Source organism: Chiloscyllium plagiosum, unplaced genomic scaffold (assembly GCF_037043375.1).
Source record: "Chiloscyllium plagiosum isolate Xiang-an unplaced genomic scaffold, Cpla_swu_hap1 HiC_scaffold_28, whole genome shotgun sequence".
Classification (NCBI taxonomy): Eukaryota; Metazoa; Chordata; class Chondrichthyes; order Orectolobiformes; family Hemiscylliidae; genus Chiloscyllium; species Chiloscyllium plagiosum.
In genome coordinates, this window is record NW_028270166.1 from 11299677 (window position 1) to 11322070 (window position 22394).

General features: G+C 41.1%; 1 protein-coding gene across 3 annotated transcripts in view; it reads right to left on the bottom strand.

Annotated features, from left to right (window-relative positions):
* LOC122565409 (spindlin-Z-like) overlaps positions 1-22394 on the bottom strand; it is a 95527-nt gene that overhangs the window by 34448 nt on the left and 38685 nt on the right. The window contains exons 2-4 of one of the 3 annotated variants that reach the window (XM_043721358.2): positions 21951-22098; positions 21307-21378; positions 11471-11518 (exon numbers count right to left, since the gene is read on the bottom strand). In XM_043721358.2, the coding sequence (XP_043577293.1) occupies positions 11471-11496 (26 nt within the window). In that variant the 5' untranslated portion in view covers positions 11497-11518; positions 21307-21378; positions 21951-22098. The remainder of the gene's footprint in view (positions 1-11470; positions 11519-21306; positions 21379-21950; positions 22099-22394) is intronic. The other 2 variants (XM_043721355.2, XM_043721356.2) reach the window with 2 other exon arrangements.

The following is a 22394-nucleotide window of genomic DNA, read 5'->3' on the forward strand; positions in this document are numbered from 1 at the left end:
ACTCTCCTAAACACATTCCTCCAAGATCAATTGAGAATTTCACTGTTTGTTAATTTTCCCAGATGCACTCTGATGTCCAGCGATACATTACTTCAGCAGCAGTAACTGCGTAGGTTCCTCCCTCTCTCTCTCTCCTGCACTGACCTCACAATGTGTTGCCTTTGTCTGTTCCTCTCCCTTTTGAAAGTGCCGTTGTTTTGCCTTTTTTTCCCCTCCAAAGTTCCAAAACAATGCAACAGCATATAAAATAGTAATTGCTGCTCCTGGAATTCGAGTAAATCACCTCCAACACCTAAAATACCTCGAAGGGTATTTTAGAGCCAGAACTTTTACTATGCTCCACCTTGGATTACCCAGAACCCTTGAGCCAAAGAGTGGGCATGAGGCAAGACAGAGAGCACGTGCGTGAGGGGCCTAAGAGAAAGAGCTTCCCATTCAGACGTTGAGCCAAAGATGAGAAGAAATAGGTTTAAGCTTTTGGCAAGAGATGTTGGTGAATGTGAGGAAAGCTCTGTCATTCACCAAACAGTATTAACTTGGAACCTTCCACCCAGGAGTGGGTTGGATGCAGAGACAACGATTCCAAAAGGAAATCAGATTTCAGCGTCACAGATGTCAAGTGGGGAAAGTGGGACTGGCTGCATTGTTGTATGAAAAGCCAACATGGATGTGATGGGACCAAGTAACCTCTGTCTGTTCTTTGAATGATTATGAATAATGCTACCCTATGATTATTTGAGTAGAGGCTTCTGTGGACTCAGATGGCTGCAAAGGATCCCATAAAATAACTTGAAAAACAATGGCATTCTTTCCGACATCTTTCGTGATATTCAACATTCAATTAACATAATTAAAGAGACCATGTGATCATTATCTCATTAGTGATTCAGAGTTTGGTTGCCGTGCTTTTAATATTGTACCAGTGCCTACAATTCCATTAAAAAAAAGGTGAAATCGCCATAGACCTACCGGACCATAGGGCTGCTCACTCTCATGAGGGAGAGACTTGGTGGCAGTCTAACCTGCAGGTCACCATACCTCAGGCAAGAGGAGAGATGGAGAAGGAATATCTTTCATGGTAACCTCAGCTGGTGCAGAAATTGAATCTACGCTGGTGGTGTCATTCTGCTTCACCAACTGACCACCAACCAAGTGAGCTAGCCAATACCTATAATTTACATAATGCCATTAGCTTGAGGAATTTTGGGAAGCTGCAAAAGCCACTCAACACAGGCAGATTTTGTTTTTGCATGATGATACCACATGTCCAACATTTGAAACTGGAAACCCAGTTTCCCCAATTAAAAGACGGCATTTATGTAGCAACTATCATATTGCAATTCTCAAATTACTTCATATGCAACGAATTACAAGGGGTGGCTGGTTTACAAATGTCTGACTTATGAATGCTCGAGTTAGGAAAACGAGCACATCCACGGGTGTAAGTTTGAGCATCCCATGTATGAATATTTCTTGTATATACAAAACAGCTGTGCCTAACTTGTGCCTAAATGGACTCTGGTTTGTAACCTGCACTCTGAAGTGTTGCAATTAACTGTGTCAACAAGTGTCATGGTCATTTGCATGGCGTAAATTTAACATTATAACTGGAAGATGTCCAAGATGATTTGTCTGTGAGCAATAAAATGATGAAAAACACTTCACATATGAGGGAGCAATTGTACAGAGAAGCAGAATTGGTGTTTCAGGTTAATAAAAACCTGTTCTGGTAAAAGGTTTTCAAAAAAGGCAAAGAGACAAAAGATTGGAGTGAGTTCAGAAACCGGAAAAGGTTGTGGTTGGGGCGTGGTTTCAGACAATTCAGCTCTTGGAGTATGCTCTACCTTTCAATAGGATCATGGCTGATCTCACCTCAACCTTAACTCTACTTTCTTTCCTGCTCTTCGTAATCCTTCAAACCAATTACTGATTAGAAATCCAACTAAAATTAAGGAGAATATAGACAATGTCCTGGTAACCACTACTCTCTGGGGTAATGAATAAAAATTCATGACCCTACAGAGGATTAGATACAAGTTTTCAAAATCACAGAAGATCTGGACAAAGTGATAAGGAGAAACTGCTCCCACTTGTAAGCAGATCAGGAACAAGGTGGCATAGTTTTGAATTGTTTTGCATAAGCAGCAAATGTGGGGTGAGCAAATAATTCTTTTCACAGTAAATAGTTAGGAAACATTGTCTGGAAATAAAGTGGAGGCAGGTTCAATTGTGGTATTCTTGAAAGCAAATGATTATTTAAATTGAAACAATATTCAGGGTTAGTGGAAAAAGGCAGGGATTGGCACTGTAAAGTGTTCAGGAAGACAATGTAGTCATGACAATCTTTCTCTGCACTGTAACAACTCTGATTCTGCAGAAAAAAAACTGCGCTTTTAAACAGCAAGAGTAGTTTTATATGCATTTATCCTCCAATGATGTCACAGATAGTAAAATGTCGACAGGCAGGAGGAGGCTGGAAGAACACAGCAAGCTAGACAGCATCAGGAGGTGCAGAAGTCAATGTTTCGGGTGTAACCCTTCTTCAGGGCTGATTGAATAGCAACCATGAGAGCAAAATGAGCTTCAGGAATGCCATAGACTTGGACTGGACAATCAAGATCCAAACAAAATCCATGGCTTTAATTCCCTACACTGTAGAAGCAGGCCATTCAACCCATTGGATCCATACTGACCTCCAAACAGCATGGCATCCACACCCCATCCCCAACCAAACATTGCTGTAACCCCACATTTAGCACAGCTAATCCACTGAGCCAGCACATCCCTGGACACGATGGACAATTTGAAACATAGAACAGTACAGGCCCTTCAGCCCTTGTTGTTGTGCTGGCCTCTTATCCTACTCAAAGATCAGACTAACCTATATAACCCTTCATTGTACCAACTTCCATGTGCCTATCCAAAAGTCACTTAAATGTCCTTACAATATCGACTCTACCACACCGTTGGCAGTGCGTTCCATGCACCCACCATGCTTGGTGTAGAGAACCTACCTCTGACATCTCTCCTAAGCATTCCTCCAATCACTTTAAAATTACACCCCGTCATCACAGACATTTCCAACATGGGGAAACGTCTCTGGCTATCCACTCTATGCCTCTCATCATCTTGTACACCTCTATCAAGTCACCTCTCATCCTTCTTCAGTCCAATGAGAAAAGCCCTAGCTCCTTCAACCTTTCTTAAAGAGAGTTGTACAGCACAAACAGACCCTTCGGTCCAACTCGTTGCTGACCAGATATCACAACCCAATCTAATCCCACCTGCCAGCACCCAGCCCATACCCTCCAAACCCTTCCTATTCATATACCCACCCAGATGCCTTTTAAATGCTGCAATTGTACCAGCCTCCACCAATTCCTCTGGCAGCTCATTCCAAAAATGTACCACCTTCTGTGTGAAAAGGTTGCCCTGTAGGTCTCTTTTATATCTTTCCCCTCTCATGCTAAACCGATGCCCTCTAGCTCTGGACTCACTCACCCCAGGGAAAAGACTTTGTCTATTTATCCTATGCATGTCCTTCATTATTTTATAAACCTCAATAAAAGGTCACCCCTCAACCTCTGACGCTCCACAGAAAACAGCCCCAGCTTATTTAACCTCTCCCTATAGCTCAAATCCTCCAGCCCTGGCAACATCCTTATGAACCTTTTCTAGTTTCACAACATCTTTCCGACAGGAAGGAGACCAGAATTGTGCCCAATTGTTCTCCAGTCAGGCAGCATCCTAGTAAATCTCCTCTGCACGCTCTCTAAAGCTTCCATATTGTTCCTATACGGAGGTGACCAGAACTGAAAATAATATTTCAAGTGTGGTCTAACTGCAGGATAATCTCACAGCTCTTAAACTCAATCCCCCTGCTAATGAAAGCCAACACACCATATGCCTGAACAAGGAGAAAGTGAGGACTGCAGATGCTGGGGATCAGAGCTTAAATTTTCCAACAATACATGCCTGAACAACCCTATCAACTTGAATGACAATTTTGAGGAATCTATGGATATGGACCCCAACATTCCTCTGTTCCTCCACACTGCCAAGAATCCCATCTTTAACCTTGTATTCTGCATTCAAATTTGACCTTCCAAAAATGAATGACTTCACACTTTTCCAGGTTGAGCTCCATCTGCCACTTCTCAGCTCAGTTCTGCATCCTGTCAATGTCCAGTTGCAACCCATAACAGCCCTCAACACTATCCACAAATGCACCAACCTTGATGGCATTGGCAAACTTACTATCCCACCCTTCCACTTACTCACCCAAGTCATTTATAAAAATCACAAAGAGCAGAGGTCACAGAACCGATCCCTGCAGAACACCATTGGACAAACTCCAGGCTGAATATTTTCCATCTATCATCACCTCTGTCTTCCATAGGTCAGCCAGTTCTGTATCCTGACAAACAAATTTCCCTGTATCATGCCTCCTTATTTTCTGAATGAGCCAACCATAGGGAAACTTACCAAATACCTTGCTGAAATCCATGTACACCGCATTCACTGCTCTACCTTCAACGTGTTTTGTCACGCCCTCAAAAGAATTCAGTAAGGTTTGTGAGGCATGACCTGCCCTCAATGCCTTGTTACTATCTCTAATCATTTACCATATCCAATCCACCTGACCTGAACACCTTGGGTCTGTGGGAGGAAATGGGAGCACTCCAAGAAAACCCATGCAAAAATTGGGCGAGTGTCTGTGAGGTTTGCAAAGTCACACAAGGTAGAATCAAACTTAGGTCTCTGATGCAGTGAGGCAGCAGTGCTAACCTCTGAGCCACCATGCTGCCAGTTCTTTGCTTCAGGCCACCTAACTTTCCAAATGACAGTTATTTAAAGTGTCGTAATTTATTTAGGGAAATTGGCCAGCCAATTAGTCCACCAGTACAGCAGGAAGATCTGTAAAATATCAAGTCATATTCAGATATGAAGTCAGAAGGTTGCACTTATGACAATGCAGCAGTCCTTCAGAATTGCCTTGAACACCATGTTTTTAAGACAGATAGATGCAAGTTAACTGCACCATTTGGAGACAAAAGTGCCACCAAATTGATTAAAGCTCACCATGTCTGAAGTTCAAACTCCCTCTTTAATAAGTGACCTTTGGCAAGAATATAGAGTAGATCAGGTCGCTGTGTGCTGTGCGGAAACTTTAGAAGCTATTTGTATTTTACATGAGAAATCGATCATTTAATCCTTCATTTCAAAATCCCTGCACATTATAATATGGTAAGGGATTAAAGTGAAAACCATACTCATTTGAAAGAGTGAAGTGCAAGCTCAATTATCTTCCTAATTGGAGTAAGCACACACAGGAGATTATGGAAATGCACACAATGGTCTTTTATTAAAACAAGCCTGATCAATGTCTTGGCTTAGTCTTGAATCAGAATCCAAGAAAACAAAACAAAGTCGTTTGAATTCCTCACAGGTAAAAGATTTAATGTTAATGTTAGAGTGTCTCTGCTACTTTATAATAACAATTGAGCATTTTTTTAAAAAAGTATAGTCACTATTGTAATGCAGAAATCTTGTCAGTTAAATATGTACGGCCACCTCCCACTCAATAGCAATATATTTCCTGACAATCTGTCATAATTAATACCGTGAACAGCCACAGCACTACCACTAAGGCTACTGTAGCTTTCCCAAGGTAAAGGCAGCAAAACTACATGCAATATTCCAGAGTCACACCAAGGTTCTACAGTCAAGACATCTTTGCTTCTGTATTCAGTATTTGAAATCACCAAGAACCATAATGTTGAGAAGGATTGTGATGCAGAGTTATGGAAAAATAGTAGAGTTGTGGGGGTAGACTGAGCAGTAAAAGATTAAAAAAGGAATAAGGAGATCAAGATGATTTCAGACGCTTTGTCGAGCGTTGGAGAGACCTCAGACTCTGGGATAGACACCTCGATGCCTTTTGTCCTCTGAAGAGGAGAATGAATTTCTTCAGAGATGCTCTAGGTAGAAGAGATAAGCTGTGTTCCCTGATTGGACCAGATTAACCACCCCAATCAAGGAACCTTGGCTGACAGATGTAATAAGTGTGAGGTCTGTTGACTGAGAGCTGGCTCTGGGCGAGCTAGATCAGTGTCAAGGACTCTCCACATGCAAATAAAGGGTGACTTGGTGACAGGATTCCAGCTTCTGCGCAGTTATTTTATGCACCACCTGCAAGGTGCCCTCCAACTCAGTCGCCACCCTGACTTGAATCGATAATTACTGTGACTTCAGTGTCTGTCAAAATTCTGGAACTCTCTCCCTGACACAAACGTACATCTACCTACATCACATGGACTGTAGCAGTTCGAGAACACACTTTCCAACAACTTCTGAAGAGCAATTCAGAATGCTGTTCTTGTCAATGACATCCATATTCCATGAATAAGAGTGGAAAAAAATGAACTTGGATCAAAACTTATTTTGTCTTTGAGGACTCCTTATTTATTTTCATTGTGAATGTCTTGTAAAAGAATTATACGCAAAGTTAGTAATATTCAGTTCTATTGTTTGTATACAAGATTAAAACTAGGGATTAAAAGTGTAATGTAGTAACTGATTAAACTAATGATAAATTCAGTAGAAACTTAATTAACCAAAAGATGGCTAGAATGTAGAACTCACTACCACAAAGCACAACTGAGATAACTAGTATAGATGCATTTAAGGGGAATCCAGATAGGATGTGGATAGGGTTAGATTAAAAGGGTGGATGGGTAGACACTCACGTGAATCCTAAATTACACTATAAATCAAGTTGGCCAAATGGTCTATTCCTACACTGTACATGCCATGTAACTTATCAGTCCATCATGAATTCTAGCGAGTACCATGTGCAACTTCAATCATTCATAAAGCAGTGTGTCACAGTCAATTAGGATCAAAGAAATCCCGGCAATAATGTATGTACTAAGATCAATGCTACAATATTTACACTCGTGCCATTTGAAGCTTCACAGAAACCATTAAGTTATAGCAACAAACCCTTGAAGCTGATCAACATGTTGATGCATTCACTTACGCTTTTAGAACACACTTGCAAACACAAGATGTCCATGCAGCAGAAAAAAAAATAAGATAGGCTTTTGCTTGGAATGTAATGGAGAGAGTAACTGATCTTATCAAGTTATTTTCTTTACTATTTTTTCACTGGTGGCTATGCAGACATTTCTCATCCCTAACCACAGCCCTCAAGATGGTGGTGAGCTGCCTTGTGAAATCACTGCAGCCCATGCACAGTGGGTACATCCATTTGGGAGGGTGCTCCAGTATTCACTGTCAGCATCAGTGAACGAACAGTGATACGGTTCCAGGTTAGGATGGTATGTAATTTGGAGGAGGAACTGGTACAAATGTCCCATACATCTGCTGCCCTAGTTCTAGGTTTCAGGCTTGGAACATTTTATTAAGGATGCTTTGTGTTGTAGTGCATCCTTTAGATGGTATACAATGTTGCCTGGGTTGGTCATGGAGAACATAAATATTGAAAATGTTAGATGGGGTGCCAATCAAGTGTGCTGCTTTGACCTGGATGGTGTTTAACTTTTTGGATATTCTTGAGAGTGCGCAGTTCCAAGTGGAAAGCATTCATTACATATTTAAATAATAGGTCAAACTGTTATCCCTCTTATTAACTCCAACATACAGGAGGAAAAAATAAAACATGAAATCAAGGGTTATGGAGATAAGGCAGGAACAGGATACTGATTAAGGATGATCAGCCTTGATCATACTGAATGGTGGTGCAGGCTCGAAGGGCAGAATGGCCTACTCCTGCACCTATTGTCTATTGTCTATGATTGGATGGATAGAAAATTGGGAAAGCAGTTCAGTGGTCTTCTTTCACAAGACCTGCCAAGATCGATTTCGTTCTTGTGCTGATCAGAACGTTGCTTCTCAGTTATCCTTCTCTGGATGCTGTTGCTGATTTGCAGGAGGGATGAGCTGGCTTTCATACTTAGAAAAGGTCTCCGACTTACTAAAAGTCACAGTTTATAGTAACTGGTGAAAGATAAACTGGTTTTTCTTCAGGCTTAAAATGGCTTTAACTGCAGAGAACAGGCATTTCCCCAGAGCTGGAGGTGGTCAAGGTTTTCTCTATTTCACAGTTCCAAGATGTCCAGCTACTTGAGAATCAATGATATTGCTGCTGGCAGGCAGGGTGGCTATATCATCAACAGCGGAACACTTGCCAGAGCAATGTTACGAGTTGCCAGTTGAATTCCTATTTGTACACAGACCTCAGCTGAAGCTCATGTGCAAACTATAGTTCAATACAGCAGAACCTCGATTATCTGGCATTCGATTATCCGGCAAGACCACAATGTCCCGATGCTCAGATAAACTATGTAATCTGACATTCGATTAACCGAATAAAACATTGCTTGGCATGGACGAGTTGGGTAAAGGGTCTGTTTCCTTGCTGTTTGACTCTATGACCATGACCCATTTCCTCTGGCAACTCACTCCATACCCACACCACTATGTTGTAAAAGGTGCCCCTCAGGTCCCTTTTAAATCTTTCCCGTCTCCCCTGAAATCTATGCCCTCTCGTTCTGGACTCCCTTACCTTGGAGAGAAAAAAATAATCTTGGCTATTCATCCTATCTGTGCCCTTTATAAATCTCTACGAGGTCATCCCTCAGCTTCTTATGATACGGGAACAAAGTCCCAGCCTACCCAGCCTCTCTAATTTGGGCGACATGATGGCTTAGTGGTTAGCACTGCTGCCTCACAGCAGCAGGGTCCCAGGTTCAACTCTGGCCTCGGGTGACTGTCTGTGTGGAGTTTGCACATTCTCCCTGTACCTGCATGGGTTTCCTCCCACAGTCCAAAGATGTGCAGGTCAGGTGAACTGGCCATGCTAAATTGCCCATAATGTTAGGCGCATTAGTCAGAGGGAAATGGGTCTGGATAGGTTACTCTTCGGAGGGTCGGTGTGGACTTGTTGGGCTGAAGGGCCTGTTTCCACACTGTGGGGAATTGAATCTAGTAACTTCCTTGCTTTTTAAAACTGCATTAATCCTTCAGCAAACCTTGGTTGAAAAAAAAACTTACCCCGATTCAGTCCCCAACTAAAAATACAGAAAAAATAAAAAGGCATCACTTTTACAGGGTCTGGCGACATGTAGGGCGGACTAAGTGGGCATGGCAGAAATCTGCCCTGGAAGGATACTGGTGAATCAGATGGGCTTTTAGAACAATTGATATAGTTTCATGGTTGCCATCATGAAGATAGCTTCCAATTCCAGACTTTATCAGCTGAATTTAAATTCTACCATTTGAAGTGATGGTCCTGTCTCCCCAAGGATTAACCTGGATTTCTAACCCAGTGACATTACCATGCACAGTAGGGACAAGAGAAAGCAAGATGGGGAAAAAATATAAGCAAAAGAAAAATTTAAAAATTAAATTAGAAATCCAGAATGCAAGGATTCTGCTGGAACAACTTTGGTTAATCTTTGAGGTCCACATCAGCAGACAATCCACCAACACTCACTCTTCAGCTTAGCTGTGATGGTTCATCTGGAAGGGGGCTCTGGTGCACATTGAAAAATTCTGAGGCAAGAATTGAAGATGTTTTTAAAAATAAAGTCAATGCCCTTTTTCTCTCACCAAATATATTTATATCCATCTGACAACGATTGACATACTTTTAAAAAGCATAAGTTATTCTATCAAACGATGACACCAAATCACAAACTTACACAAAAGGAATTGTTGCAGGAAGGTCAATTTCCATGTAACCTCAAAGCTGTCAAATCCTTTGGCAATGATAAAATGGAACTCATTCACGCTTGACATTTTAATTCCTGTATAGAAACACCTTGGAAGCCATTAATCTCCATCTGTGCTCATTTTCAGAGCAAGGTGTTCCTTACAAACACAGCATGACGTGGAAATATTCAGACAGACGTTTTAACTCTCAAAACCAGGTGTGAAACAAGGGTAGTGGGAAAATTACTATATTTTGTTCATGGCTGAAAACGTTTCCAATCTAATTTTTCTTCCAGACCTAAGCCCTCACTCAATCCATCCACTCGGAATATGCCAAGTCTTGATCGTGTACAGATGCACAAACAGTTGGCAGTCAAAACTAACTTCAGTTGACCAGTCTGCTCATGCGAATGACCCATGTTCATGCTGAGTGTAGGCAGGGATGCATTATGTTCATTTACCAATGAAGGGGCACTGCAGCAGCCTTCAATCTTAGCCTCTAAGAGGCTTGCAAACATGGGTGGGAGCCAAGTGGAGAACAACAATCAAGCAGCAGGTTTAGCCACCCCCTCTGATGCAGGCACACAAAGTGCAACACACTTCTCCACCCAACTCCACATAGACCAAGAATCATGCTGGGATTTTCCAGGTCTGACCAGTTCACATTTAGTCATGCTATTTCTCACTGAGTCACAGGGGGGTTTCTTCCACAATTCTGTTAAGACGTAAAGTCATTAATATGCCATCAGACAAAATGGACCATAACGGTGTTTATGTCATGCACAATCCTCCAACCATCTTACATTCCTTTCTCCCAAAAGCCAATAATCTAGCTTTCCTTTAAAGCATACCTATACTGTATATCTGCTTTTTTGTTCAAACTCACCTGCTTCTGGATCGTGGATGTTGCTAGTTAGGCCAACATGCATTGTCCCTCCCCAAGAAGATGGGGGTGAGCTCTTTTCTTGAACTGTTTTAGTCTCTCTAGTGCAGGGAGATGATAGTGCTTTTAGGAAGTCATCACAATTTTGACTCAGCAACAGTGAAGGAACTAACAGTGATATAGTTTCAAGGGGCCATGACAGTGTGAGGCTTGGAGGATGTTTTGCAGGTGCCAATATCTGCTGTCATCCTTCTAGGTGGTAGAGGTTGCAGGTTTTTGAAGGTGCCTTGCTGAGCAACTCCTTAATATTTTAAAAGTTATGCACAGACTGTAAAGATCAACGTGCTGCAACTTCACTTGCACAAGAACATGGGGTCACAGTTTGAGAATAAGAGGTAAGCCATTCAGGACTACGATAAGGAAGAATCCCTTCGCTCAGAGTTGCGAACCTGTGGAATTCTCTACCACAGAAAGCTTTTGGGGCCAGTTCATTACATATATTCAAGAACGATCAAGGGGCATGAAGAGAAAATGGGAGTGGGATAGTGAAATTACATGATCATATTGAACAGTGATGCAGACTCCAGGGGCCAAGTGGCCTGTTCCAACTTTCTATGGTTTCCTTTTGCAGTACGCTGACCACAAAGCCCACATTATGGCCATTGTAAATTTGAGCACACATACGCAGGAGTTAAATTCCACAACTCCACTCCCTTGTCCCAAATCTCTACAAGCTCCAGTTGGAACAGGCCACATCTGGGACATAAGACAATGTCCAACGGAAACCAAATCAACAAGACAAAAACAAATGAAAGACAGTTGCTTTCGTGTCCCACGCTGTCCACTTACCTATGAGGCTTCTTTCTCTTCAACATGTTCACATGAATTCTCGTAACTCTGCAACAGAATAGATAAGAAAAACATTACTTTAAAGCAAAAATTCTAGTCCTGCACAGCATACACATTCAGTACGAGCTACAACAGCTGTGTTTACTCTTTCATATTGGCCCAGCTTAAAATCCTAAACTTGATTTTTCAATTCTTGCCAGTAATGGTTCCAAACTCCGAGCCAAGGATCCAAACCATTCGTCTACACTTTGAAGTAGAATTAAAATGTGAGATAAGGCAGTGAAAGAAAATGGCATGGGGTGGAGGAGGGTGGATGTTTAAAAACATATTACAGAAGTTCAAAGATAAAAAAGTTTTTTGTTCATGCAGTGTAAAGTTTACAACTGAAAGCTCAGATCTGACCACACCAAATTTAGTATAAAACAAACTCTAGCTATGACTCAAATATCATTAAAGTAATACAGGGAGCTCCAGAATTCTCCGCTCCCAGCCAAAAAAGAAAACAATTCCGGTTGCTTGCACTTCCTGGTTGATATGAAATCTATGGAACAATTTAAACTTTGTTTGTTTTACAAACAGAGCCAAGTAAAATAGGAATAGTACATGTGAAGTTATTGTGAAATTTCCATGGTAATGCTCCAGTTGCTCACCTTCCAGTCTGAGATACTTTAAATCAACCTGTTGAGTGTTTTGGCTGGAATGTGTGTGATCTGAACCTGCACCTTCCAACTCAGTAGAGGGACAAGAGTCCTCACCTTATGGACATTTACAAGGCATTGCCTGGCAGGACACTTGGTGTGAGTCCTCATCCTGTTACATAGCACAATGATGACAAGAAAATTGGTGCTGTTGATAGTGAGGTTGGTGGTCTCAGTCTACAGTCTGATACTGATCAGCTGATGGAATTTAATCCCAATAAGTGCGAGATGTTGCTATTTTGGGATGTCTAATGAGGGAAGGTTATACACAATGAATGACAGGTCCCTAGGGAATACTGAGGAACAAAGGGTGTACAAATCCATAGATCCCAGAAGGTGGCAGTATGGGTAAACAGGGTGGTGAAGGCAGCATAAGGAGCAAGGAAGTCTTGTTACAACTTTATGAATTACGCAAGATCAAAATTCGAAATTTCATTCTTTCAATTCCCCCTCCTGAAAAATGTCTCTTCAAGACAGGACAGATAATGGAAGTTCCAATGTTATTTATGGATGAATACAAGAATTAAAGATACCAGAGGGAAGTTTAAATTTTGCATATGCTGCACTCATTAACTTTTCACTGTCTAACACAAAATATGTGCTTTTGAAACAGTTTATTAGCTACTAGAGTAGAGAACTTTTGCATAAATCTTGTTCTTTAGTTCCTGCCTTTAACAGTTTTGTCAAAATGTTAACATTTCCTTAACCTGCAGATGCAAACAGACCAGCTGTGCATTCAAACAGTTCCTGTTTTGATCGTTTATTTTGATTTCCAATCATTTATAGATCATTTTTCATAAATCGCAGGCACACTGTGGCTTTAGGTGTGTAACATTTGTGGGAGGTTCTACAGCTATGCGCTAAAGACATAAGAGATAACACCTTCCAAGCCTCCATCAGCTATACAAAGCTAGATCTATACATCTGTACAAAGATAGTAATCACCCTAAGTCACATACCATTGTTATTTATGCATCTATTTCCCATTCCCAAGAATGCCAAGACAAAATCCTGAAAACTCATGATAATTTATGCTGAAAAGAAATCGTAACCGCCTCCCAACAGCAGAGTGATGTCGGATGACAAGTTTGCACATGCATTTTCCAGTATAAATATGGTTGTTAAAAATAATGGAAATAATTTTAAAGGTTCATTATATTTTAAAATGAGAACGGAATTAAATCTGCATGTGCCCATTTCCCACTTGGTAACTTTCAAAAAAAATGACTAGTTTTTTCAATTTCCAACCTCACGATTTTAAGCCCACATTGAAGCTTTATTCCCTCCATTCACAATCCCAATATTATTTTAATAACCTCTATACTCTCACATTTCTTTAAAGAGGGAGGAGAAGCTACAAGAATTGCTGTGATTTAGGAATTGAAATAGTAATGAAACGATTCAACAGTAACTTTCAAAAAGGGATTCTGACAAGTACTTGGAGAGGAAACGTTTGGTCAATGGAAAAAGGAGTGGTGGGGATATAGGATTAAATGGACAACCTTTTTGAAGAATCAGAGGAACGATGGGACAAAAGGCTCTGTGCTGTGAGAACCAAATGATGTCAGAATGTCACTTTCGGACAAACTACACTGTCTCCAAGACAACAGATCTCACAGCACATGCCCTTCCTTTCAATAAGACGCTCACTTGTCATGGCAGGTGTACTGTTAGAGGTGTGAGAAACAAAAATAAAAGAGAGAGGCATGTCCAATCATACTTCAAGAGTCTCATGTGCAAAATGTTTGGGAAGGTGAAAAAACCACAGTCACTTCTTTCTAACCTCAAGATCTGCCTCTATGACTCTAAGACTAGAAACTAATGACTGACCACAGAAAGCACAGCAGTTGGGTGAGCTGACCTCGAAGAACAAAGTCACACTCATTCCACTATAGCAAAAAGAAAAGGCAGCCATGATTAGCATTTAAATAGTGCTATTCACGACTGTCAAACATCCCAAATTACCATTATAACTAATGAGGTTTAATTTGAAGTGCAGTCTTTCTTGTAACATAGGAAACGATGGACAAAACAGAAATGCGATAACGATCAAACAAACAGTCTGCTTTAGTTTAGCATCAGCTTTGGCTCAGCTAGTGACATTAATTTTCCAGTCAGAAGGTTGTGGGTTCATGTCACCCTCAAATTGAGGGACAACTGGAGGAGGATGCCTAGTCAGGATCATGATTTTCTGCTGCACTGCCTTCATGTAGTCAATTTTCTCCTAAATGCCCCGACATATTGTCCCCTTTACAAATGATCCTAACGAGAAACTCAATGAGCAAGTTATGGTCTGTTGCCTGCACTGACTCTATGAATCTTCAGAGTTTAAAAATCATGATACTGGATCCAACAGGTTTATTTGGACGGTCCTGCTCCACAACCACCTGATGAAGAGGCAGCACTTCGAAAACTAGCGCTTCCAAATAGACCTGTTGAATGATAACTTGGGTCGTGTGATTTTTTACCTTTTCCCACACCAGTCCAACACCGGTACCTCCGATAGCCGGAGTGCCAGCAAATTCGTTATGATGCCAAACTAACTTTACACAGCAAGTAGGCCACGCATGTTAATTCAGCAAAGTTGGTCACAGCTGTTGTCAGTGGAAGAAAAATATACGAGTAGCACATGTTCCATTTTATAAAAATCATTCCACAACTGGCAACCAAGTTTTCAGCCACTTATAAAGAAACCTGGCATTTGAAAACAGGAGTCTAATGGCAACCACATAACCCATTTAAAAACTCATCTGGTTAATTAATTCTCATTTAGAGAAAGAAATCTACCATCCCTCACTGGTCTGGCCTATAAATGAGTCCAGACCCACTATAAAAGGTGCTTGACTCTTAACTGTCCTCTGCAATGGTCAAGCAAGCCATTTAGATCAAGGGCAGTCAGAGTCAGGCAACAAATGCATTGAGTTAGACCCCAACTACCACCCCGAGAAAAGAAACAGGAAGTGACTGCACCACAGGAAATAATAATAATAATATCACCAGCCCAAAGAAACCCAAACCTATAAATAGAAAGCAGAAATTCTCAGCATTGCTTCGCCGGAGGCCCACTGAAGATGTTATCTGGTAGGGCAACAAAACTTTTGGAATTGAACCTTGCAGCTCAGCAAGCAAACCTACATCCAAAACCAAAACCTGAGCTACAAATCTTCTCAAAACTCGTTAAAATGTTTGCAAGGTCAGTAACACCCAGACTCCATGAAAACATAAAAAGACATGAGGCTCCCTCGAAAAACTTACCATCGCTCTCCTCCATGAAGGCGTTCTTTGAAACCCAGCACTTTCATCAAGTTTTTAGTCACCTGTCCTTACACTATGTTGAAATTTGTTTAGAACCAGTCTTGCGAGGCACCTTAGAATGCTCAAGGCATAACGTAACTGCAAATTGTTGTTGCTGTTGTGATGACACCAGACCGTGTCAGTGAGAAATCAGAAAGCACTCCCACCATCTTGTTAGGGGGCATACTGCAATTTCCAACTTTTGCCTCATCGTGCTATTCTCTCCTTTTCTCCATTTAACAAGGCCGCCAGTTCCAAATCAGTATCTATCATGGTTCAGTTAATATAGGTCGTTCTGATATAATGCATGCTCCTTCAATGAAAATTGGTTATAACGCAATTGACGAACTGTGGACGTTGTTTGGATAACACAAACTTTCTACCCGAATGGGTATGATGACTTTCTATTAGTGTTCTTCTACAGCGCAATTCTTCTATAGTGCAACTTTCTATAGCAGGAGGTTACAGAGGAACACAACTGTTGTGTTATAGCAGAACAACCTGCAAGTGCAAAACATATGCAGTGAACTAAAAAGCAGAGCTCCTAAACTTGACTAAAGGTTAAGTTAATCTTAGCAAAGCGATCTCAGTGTACCTGGACATCTAACACATAGGTGAAGCAATGATTGACAAATACAGAGGAACCTTGATTATCTGAATATCGAATTATCCGGCAAGATTGCATGGTCCTGATGCTTGGTTAAACTATATCATCCGGCATTCAATTACCCGGAATTTGATTAACCGAACAAAATACTCCCCACCTGTGTCCTTCGGATAATCAAGGTTCCTCTGTACAAGAGTACAGGATGGCCATTCAGCACTTCTAGCCCACTCATTATTCAATAAGATCATACGAGAGTTATATCCTAACTCCATCCATTTGCCTTGGCTGAATATCTCTTAACAACATAGCTTTTAGAAAAGGTCGTGGTGTAGTGGATGTTCCTGTAAACCCAGACCTTTTGGCCCAGAGCTCAAGTCCCACTTGCTTTGAGGTGTGTCATGATGTGCCCAGACAGGTCGATTAAAAAATAATTCCACTACTTGTGGGAGTGTATTCCACCTTATGAAGAACTGCTTCCCAAATTCTCCCTTGAAATGATCGTAGTTTAGAGTCAAGTGTGAATGGAGAATCAAGTGTGATCATCCGACAAGTTTACAAAGATCTACTTAGATAGTCATCATTGATGTAGTTGGGCTCACATGAGTAGCTGTCAGCACCATCAGCAACCGGGACTGCAACAGAACCTGTGCAAGTGTAACACATCACAAGAGCATACATTCATCAAATCCTTAGCTATTTAGCCTATCAAGGCCTGTACCAACCCTCCAAAGAGCATCACACCTAGAACCAGCTGCCTACCCTACCCCATAACTGTGCGTGTACAATGACTAATCCAGTTGGCCTGCACATCTTTGCACAAACTTCGGACAATGTAGCATAACCAATCCATGTAAACTGCACATCTTTGGACTGTTGGAGGAAATCAGAGACCCTGACGGAAACCCACAAAGACACAAGTGTCACACAGATAGTCAATCAAGGTTGGAATTGAACTTGGATCCCTGGCAGTGAGAGGCAGCAGTGCTAACCACAGAGGACATGGCATAATAGGTTTCTGAAAGGGGCAAGGTAAAAAAAAACACACCTGCACAGAAAGGGTACTGGAAATTTGGAACTCTCCATTCCAACTAAATACTACTGAGGTAGAGGGTCAATGGCAAATATCAAAACTGGGATATTTTGGATAATTTGGGAGGCAAGAAAATCAAGAATTATGTATCTAAGATAGATGAATGGAATTATGATAATCAACCATCATCTAACAAAAAAAGCAGAATGGTTTCAAGGCCCTACATGTGTTCCTAAAGTAATGGGATTAAGACGATAATAGCAGTAACTGTTTAATCAGTTTACTGTTATAGTGTCACAGATGTATAGCATGGAAACAGACCCTTCAGTCCAACCCATCCATGCCGACCAAATATCCCAACCCAATCTAGTCCCACCTGCCAGCACCTGGCCCATATCCGTCCAAACCCTTCCTATTCATATACCCATCGAAATGCCTCTTAAATGTTGCAATTGTACCAACCTTCCCCACTTCCTCTGGCAGCTCATTCCATACACGTACCACCCTCTGCATGAAATAGTTGACCCTTAGGTATCTTTTACATCTTTCCCCTCTCACCCTAAACGTATGCCCTCTAGTTCTGGACTCCCCAACCCCAGGGAAAAGACTTTGCCTGTTTACCCTATCCATGCCCCTCATGAATTTGTAAAACTCTATAAAGGTCAGCCCTCAGCCTCCGACGCTCCCGGGAAAAACAGCTCCAGCCTGTTCAGCCTCTCCCTGTAGCTCAAATCCTCCAACCCTGGCAACATCCTTGTAAATCTTTTCTGAGCCCTTTCAAGTTTCACAACATCTTTCCGATAGGAAGGAGACCAGAATTGCACGCAATATTCCAACAGTGGCCTAACCAATGTCCTGTATAGCCAAACGTGGCCTCCCAACTCCTGTACTCAATACTCTGACCAATAAACGAAAGCATACTAAATGTCATCTTCACTATCCTATTACCCGTGACTCCACTTTCAAGGAGCTATGAACCTGCACTCCAAGGTCTCTTTGTTCAGCAACACTCCCTAGGACCTTACCATTAAGTGTAGAAATCTTGCTAAGATTTGCTTTCCCAAAATGCAGCACCTCGTATTTGTCAGAATTGAACTCCATCTGCCACTTCTCAGCCCATTGGCCCACCTGATCAAGATCCCATTGTAATTGGAGATAACCTACTTCATTGTCCACTACACCCCCAATTTTGGTGTCATTTGCAAACTTACAAACTATACTTCTTATGCTCGCATCCAAATTAAAAAAAACTGTTCGCCAAGAGTTAAGAAAATTAAAACTTACAGCAACACTCAGTGCTTTGGAGGGATGCAGGGATGAGGAGGATGAACAGCAAAGTCAAGATTTGCATTCAAGTCAAGTATCTGCTACTGGTAACCATTATGTGGAAGCTAGATTGACACTGCATATTACAGGGCCTTATGGGCTATTGTGGCTGTATTGGGTCTTTGGAAAACCCAACTAATTAGCCCCTTCCCCCAATTTACAGTTGCCCCTTCAAGGTTAACATCCAATCCCATATGAATGTTTATTATTGAATGTGCTAATCCCAAATCAAAACAGCTCACCTGAAAAAAAAACAAGTTTGCATCTCCCTTCTAGTTGTTTTTCTAATTCTTAAATCTGCACCCTCTGATTACAAACTCTTCCAGTCAGTTCAAACTGGTTTGTGTTATTTACTCTATCAAAACGCTTCATTATGTTGATGTTGCTCAGGGAATAACTGTGCTCTAAATTAATGCTCTCTGTAGTTGCATATGCAACCAATATTCATCACTCAGCCTGATATATGAAGAACACCCAGTTGAGGGAGGAAGGAAGCAGAGATTGGTCGACAGCCATGGAACTGTTGCAATTTTATGTAGTGTTTTTAAACATAATAAAAAAAAAAGTGCTCTACTGTGCACTGAGGGAGCATTAAAAAGCAAAATTAGACAGTCATTTGGCAAAATGCTTGACTAAAACCTTGGTCAAAGGGGTTGATCTTAAGAAACACCTTGAAGGAAGGGAGAGGCAAGGTGTTTCAGAATTCAGGGTGGGAATTCCAGAGTTAGACCAAGAGCAATCATAGCAACAGTCACATCTTCAGGAAACAAAAATAAGAAAATTCAAGTGCTTGTGATTTAAAAAAAAACATAACCATTTCAAAATGACAAAGGCTTTGAATTGTTGTTATGTCTGATTGCTAGATCTAATGCTGGACATATAACAGAAATATTGAATGATTCTAAGAAAATGAAGGACGCGCAAATACAAAACGTTCACTGGACTACAATACCTTGCTTGGGGCCAAATCAGACTTTTTCCCCCTCATTTTCCCATTAAAAGCACATATAGGAGGAGAATTCTGATTTTCATATGAAATAGACACAGAGGAACTGGAAAAGGTGCAAATAAAATGACAATAGTACCAGGTCAGAGTAGTTAATAGGATGCAATCTATTCCATAATTTGTGGTGAGGAACAGATATACTACAAATTGTTGTTGGACAGTTTGCTTCAATCCATTGTCAGCTTTGCAAAATGGTAGTTATAGTCCCTAATTTCCTCATGAAGTTCAAGAAGTTGGATTTGCACATGGACTGTCAACTAAACTTAATGTAGAAAGTCAGGACTGGTACTTCAATACTGTAGCTGATAGATGCTCCAATTAATCTCCTTAAAAAAAAAGGGAATAATTCACACCCATTCCTACACGCAGAAAAAAGTGTGGTTATTTTTAAATGACAAATGTAAAGTGTAATTAATTTTCACATTTTCCTTAGTTTTTACTCTCTTGGGGTGATATCTTTCTTTTGCTCTCTATTCGTTTCTGTAGCAAATTTGACTCCATTGCAGCCCTTTTCCTTTCTCACAACTTCTCTGTTCCTTGCTCAGTTCATAATGCTCTTTCGTTAAGGAGACAGATACAAAAGATGCCTCCAGCTCGTAGGTGATTCTATGAGAATCTTCCTTGGGTAGCTATGCTGCCACCAAATCCTTGTCATGTCAAGTCCATGGGGTTTACTAGTATTATTGTCTAATCCTTCACTTAAGTATGTCCCCTCTGCTGAAGACTTAAGTAACGAGTTTGTTTGTTACATACTGACTAAAATAATAAATTACAGTATCTTAGACTGTTTAACTGCATCAAACTTGGCAAAAGGGATTGGTATCTCCTAAGAGATACCAGGCTAACCTTGTTATTTACAGTAGGGATAAGACTCAAACTGGAACAAGACTTTCAGACAACCACAAAAAAAATGTGGTTGCAGGACATCCAAAACAAAAACAAATTTCTGGAGAAACTCACGTCTAGCAGGATCTATGGACAAAAGGCAGAGTTAATGTTTCATTTTCAAAGAGGTTCGTCAATTCCAAAGAAGCGTCATTGGACTGGAAACATTAACTCTGATTTCTCCAGCAATATCTGTCTTTGTTTCCATAGATAACTAAAACTGACAAGCATCTCTAGTGAACAACAGTCATCTCCTAGCGAGTGGAATTAAACAGGCTTCAGAGATAACACTTTCACGCTACCGGTCTTGGACAACAGGCTGGTCAGCTGTGTTGCTTTCAGGTGCCCTGTTGACCTCACTATGATACTATTAGCTCTCATGTCCAAGGGAAACATTATTCAATTGAAAGAAGGGTGAAGAAAAATGTCTGACTGACAGAGCAGTGGTGAATGATGATGACTTCTATAAAGTCTGAACTATTAGTAGTGATCACATCCTATTGTTTGCCAGAAACTTTTTATCCTACAGTAACTTTTAAAAAAGGTTTTCTCATGTAATATGGGTATCAATAGCTAGGCTACGAACTGTTGTTCTTCAATTGGCATTTGTGTGCCATCTTGAATCATTGCAGTCAGTCAAATCGGTAAGGACATTCACAGTGCCACTGGGAAGAAAGGAAACTTCAGAATTTTGACACAATGACAGTGAAGTAATAGCAATGCAGTTCTAAGTCAGGGTGTGTATCAGTGGTAGAAGGAGGAAGTGTTTAAGATGATGAATGAGATGCTGATCATGCAGAGGGCTTTGCCTTGGATAGTCTTGGGCTTCTTAAGCATTTTTAGAACTCCATCCATGCAGGTAAGTGGATGAGTACAACATCACATACTTTGTGTCTTGCAGATGGTGGATAGGCATCAGGGAGTCAGGTGGTGAGTGACTCAAAGTATTCCCAACCTGCTATTGTAGGCATTACTATTTACATGGCTCACCTGGTTCAGCTTCTGGTCAATGATGAGCCTCAGGATGATGATAGTGGGAAATTCAGTGACGCTTTGAATGTACTGGGGAGAGAGTTAATTTCTAAATGTGAAGATGCCTATTGGCTGACATTCATGAGTCACTAACGTTACTGGTTACTCATCAGTGGAAGCTTGAAAAAATGAAGAGATTCAGCATGTCCATAAACATAGAACATTATAGCGCAGTACAGGCCCTTCCGCCATCGATGTTGCGCCGACCTATCATACCAATCTGAAGCCCATCTAACCTACACTATTCCATGTACGTCCATATGCTTGTCCAATGACGACTTAAATGTACTTAAAGTTGGCAAAATCTACTACCGTTGCAGGCAAAGCATTCCATACCCTTACTCCAAGTCTCCAACTTTTACAGATGCACCATAAAATATTTTCTATATAGATACAATCATGGCTTGGTGCAGCAACTACTATGCCCAGGACTGAGAGAAACTATGGAGTTGTGAACACAGTCCAGTCCATCACGCAAGCCAACCTTCCACATATTGACTCAATCTATACTTCACGCTGCCTCGGAAAGACAGCCAAAGACCCCTCCCACCCTTATTATAATCTCTTCCATCAAGAGGAGACAAAAGCTTAAACATACGCACCAACAGGTTCAAGTACAACTTCTTTCTCGCGGTTATTAGACTGCTGGTGGACCTCTATCTTCCTTTCTGTGCACCTTCTCTGCTGCCATATCTTTGTATTCCTCGCTCAGTTCTATCACCCTATGATCCGAGTGATAATCTGCCTGTACTGCACACAAAACAAAAACATTTCACTGTACCTAGGCACATGTGACAACAATAAATCAAATCAAATGCATGAATGATGTCCATATCTGCTACACATTGGCACACAGACAGCTTCATTATCTGAGGTATGACCATCTCCTCTGACTTTAGGATAAAGAAAATGGCCAGTACAACAAAGAAATCTACCTTGAGGTTATTGCGATGGGAATACTTGCATATTGTCCACTGGGTGAGCATACTGCATCTTAAAACAAATCATGTCTTTCAATGCCAATGAGTTACACCTGCTCGGTGAAA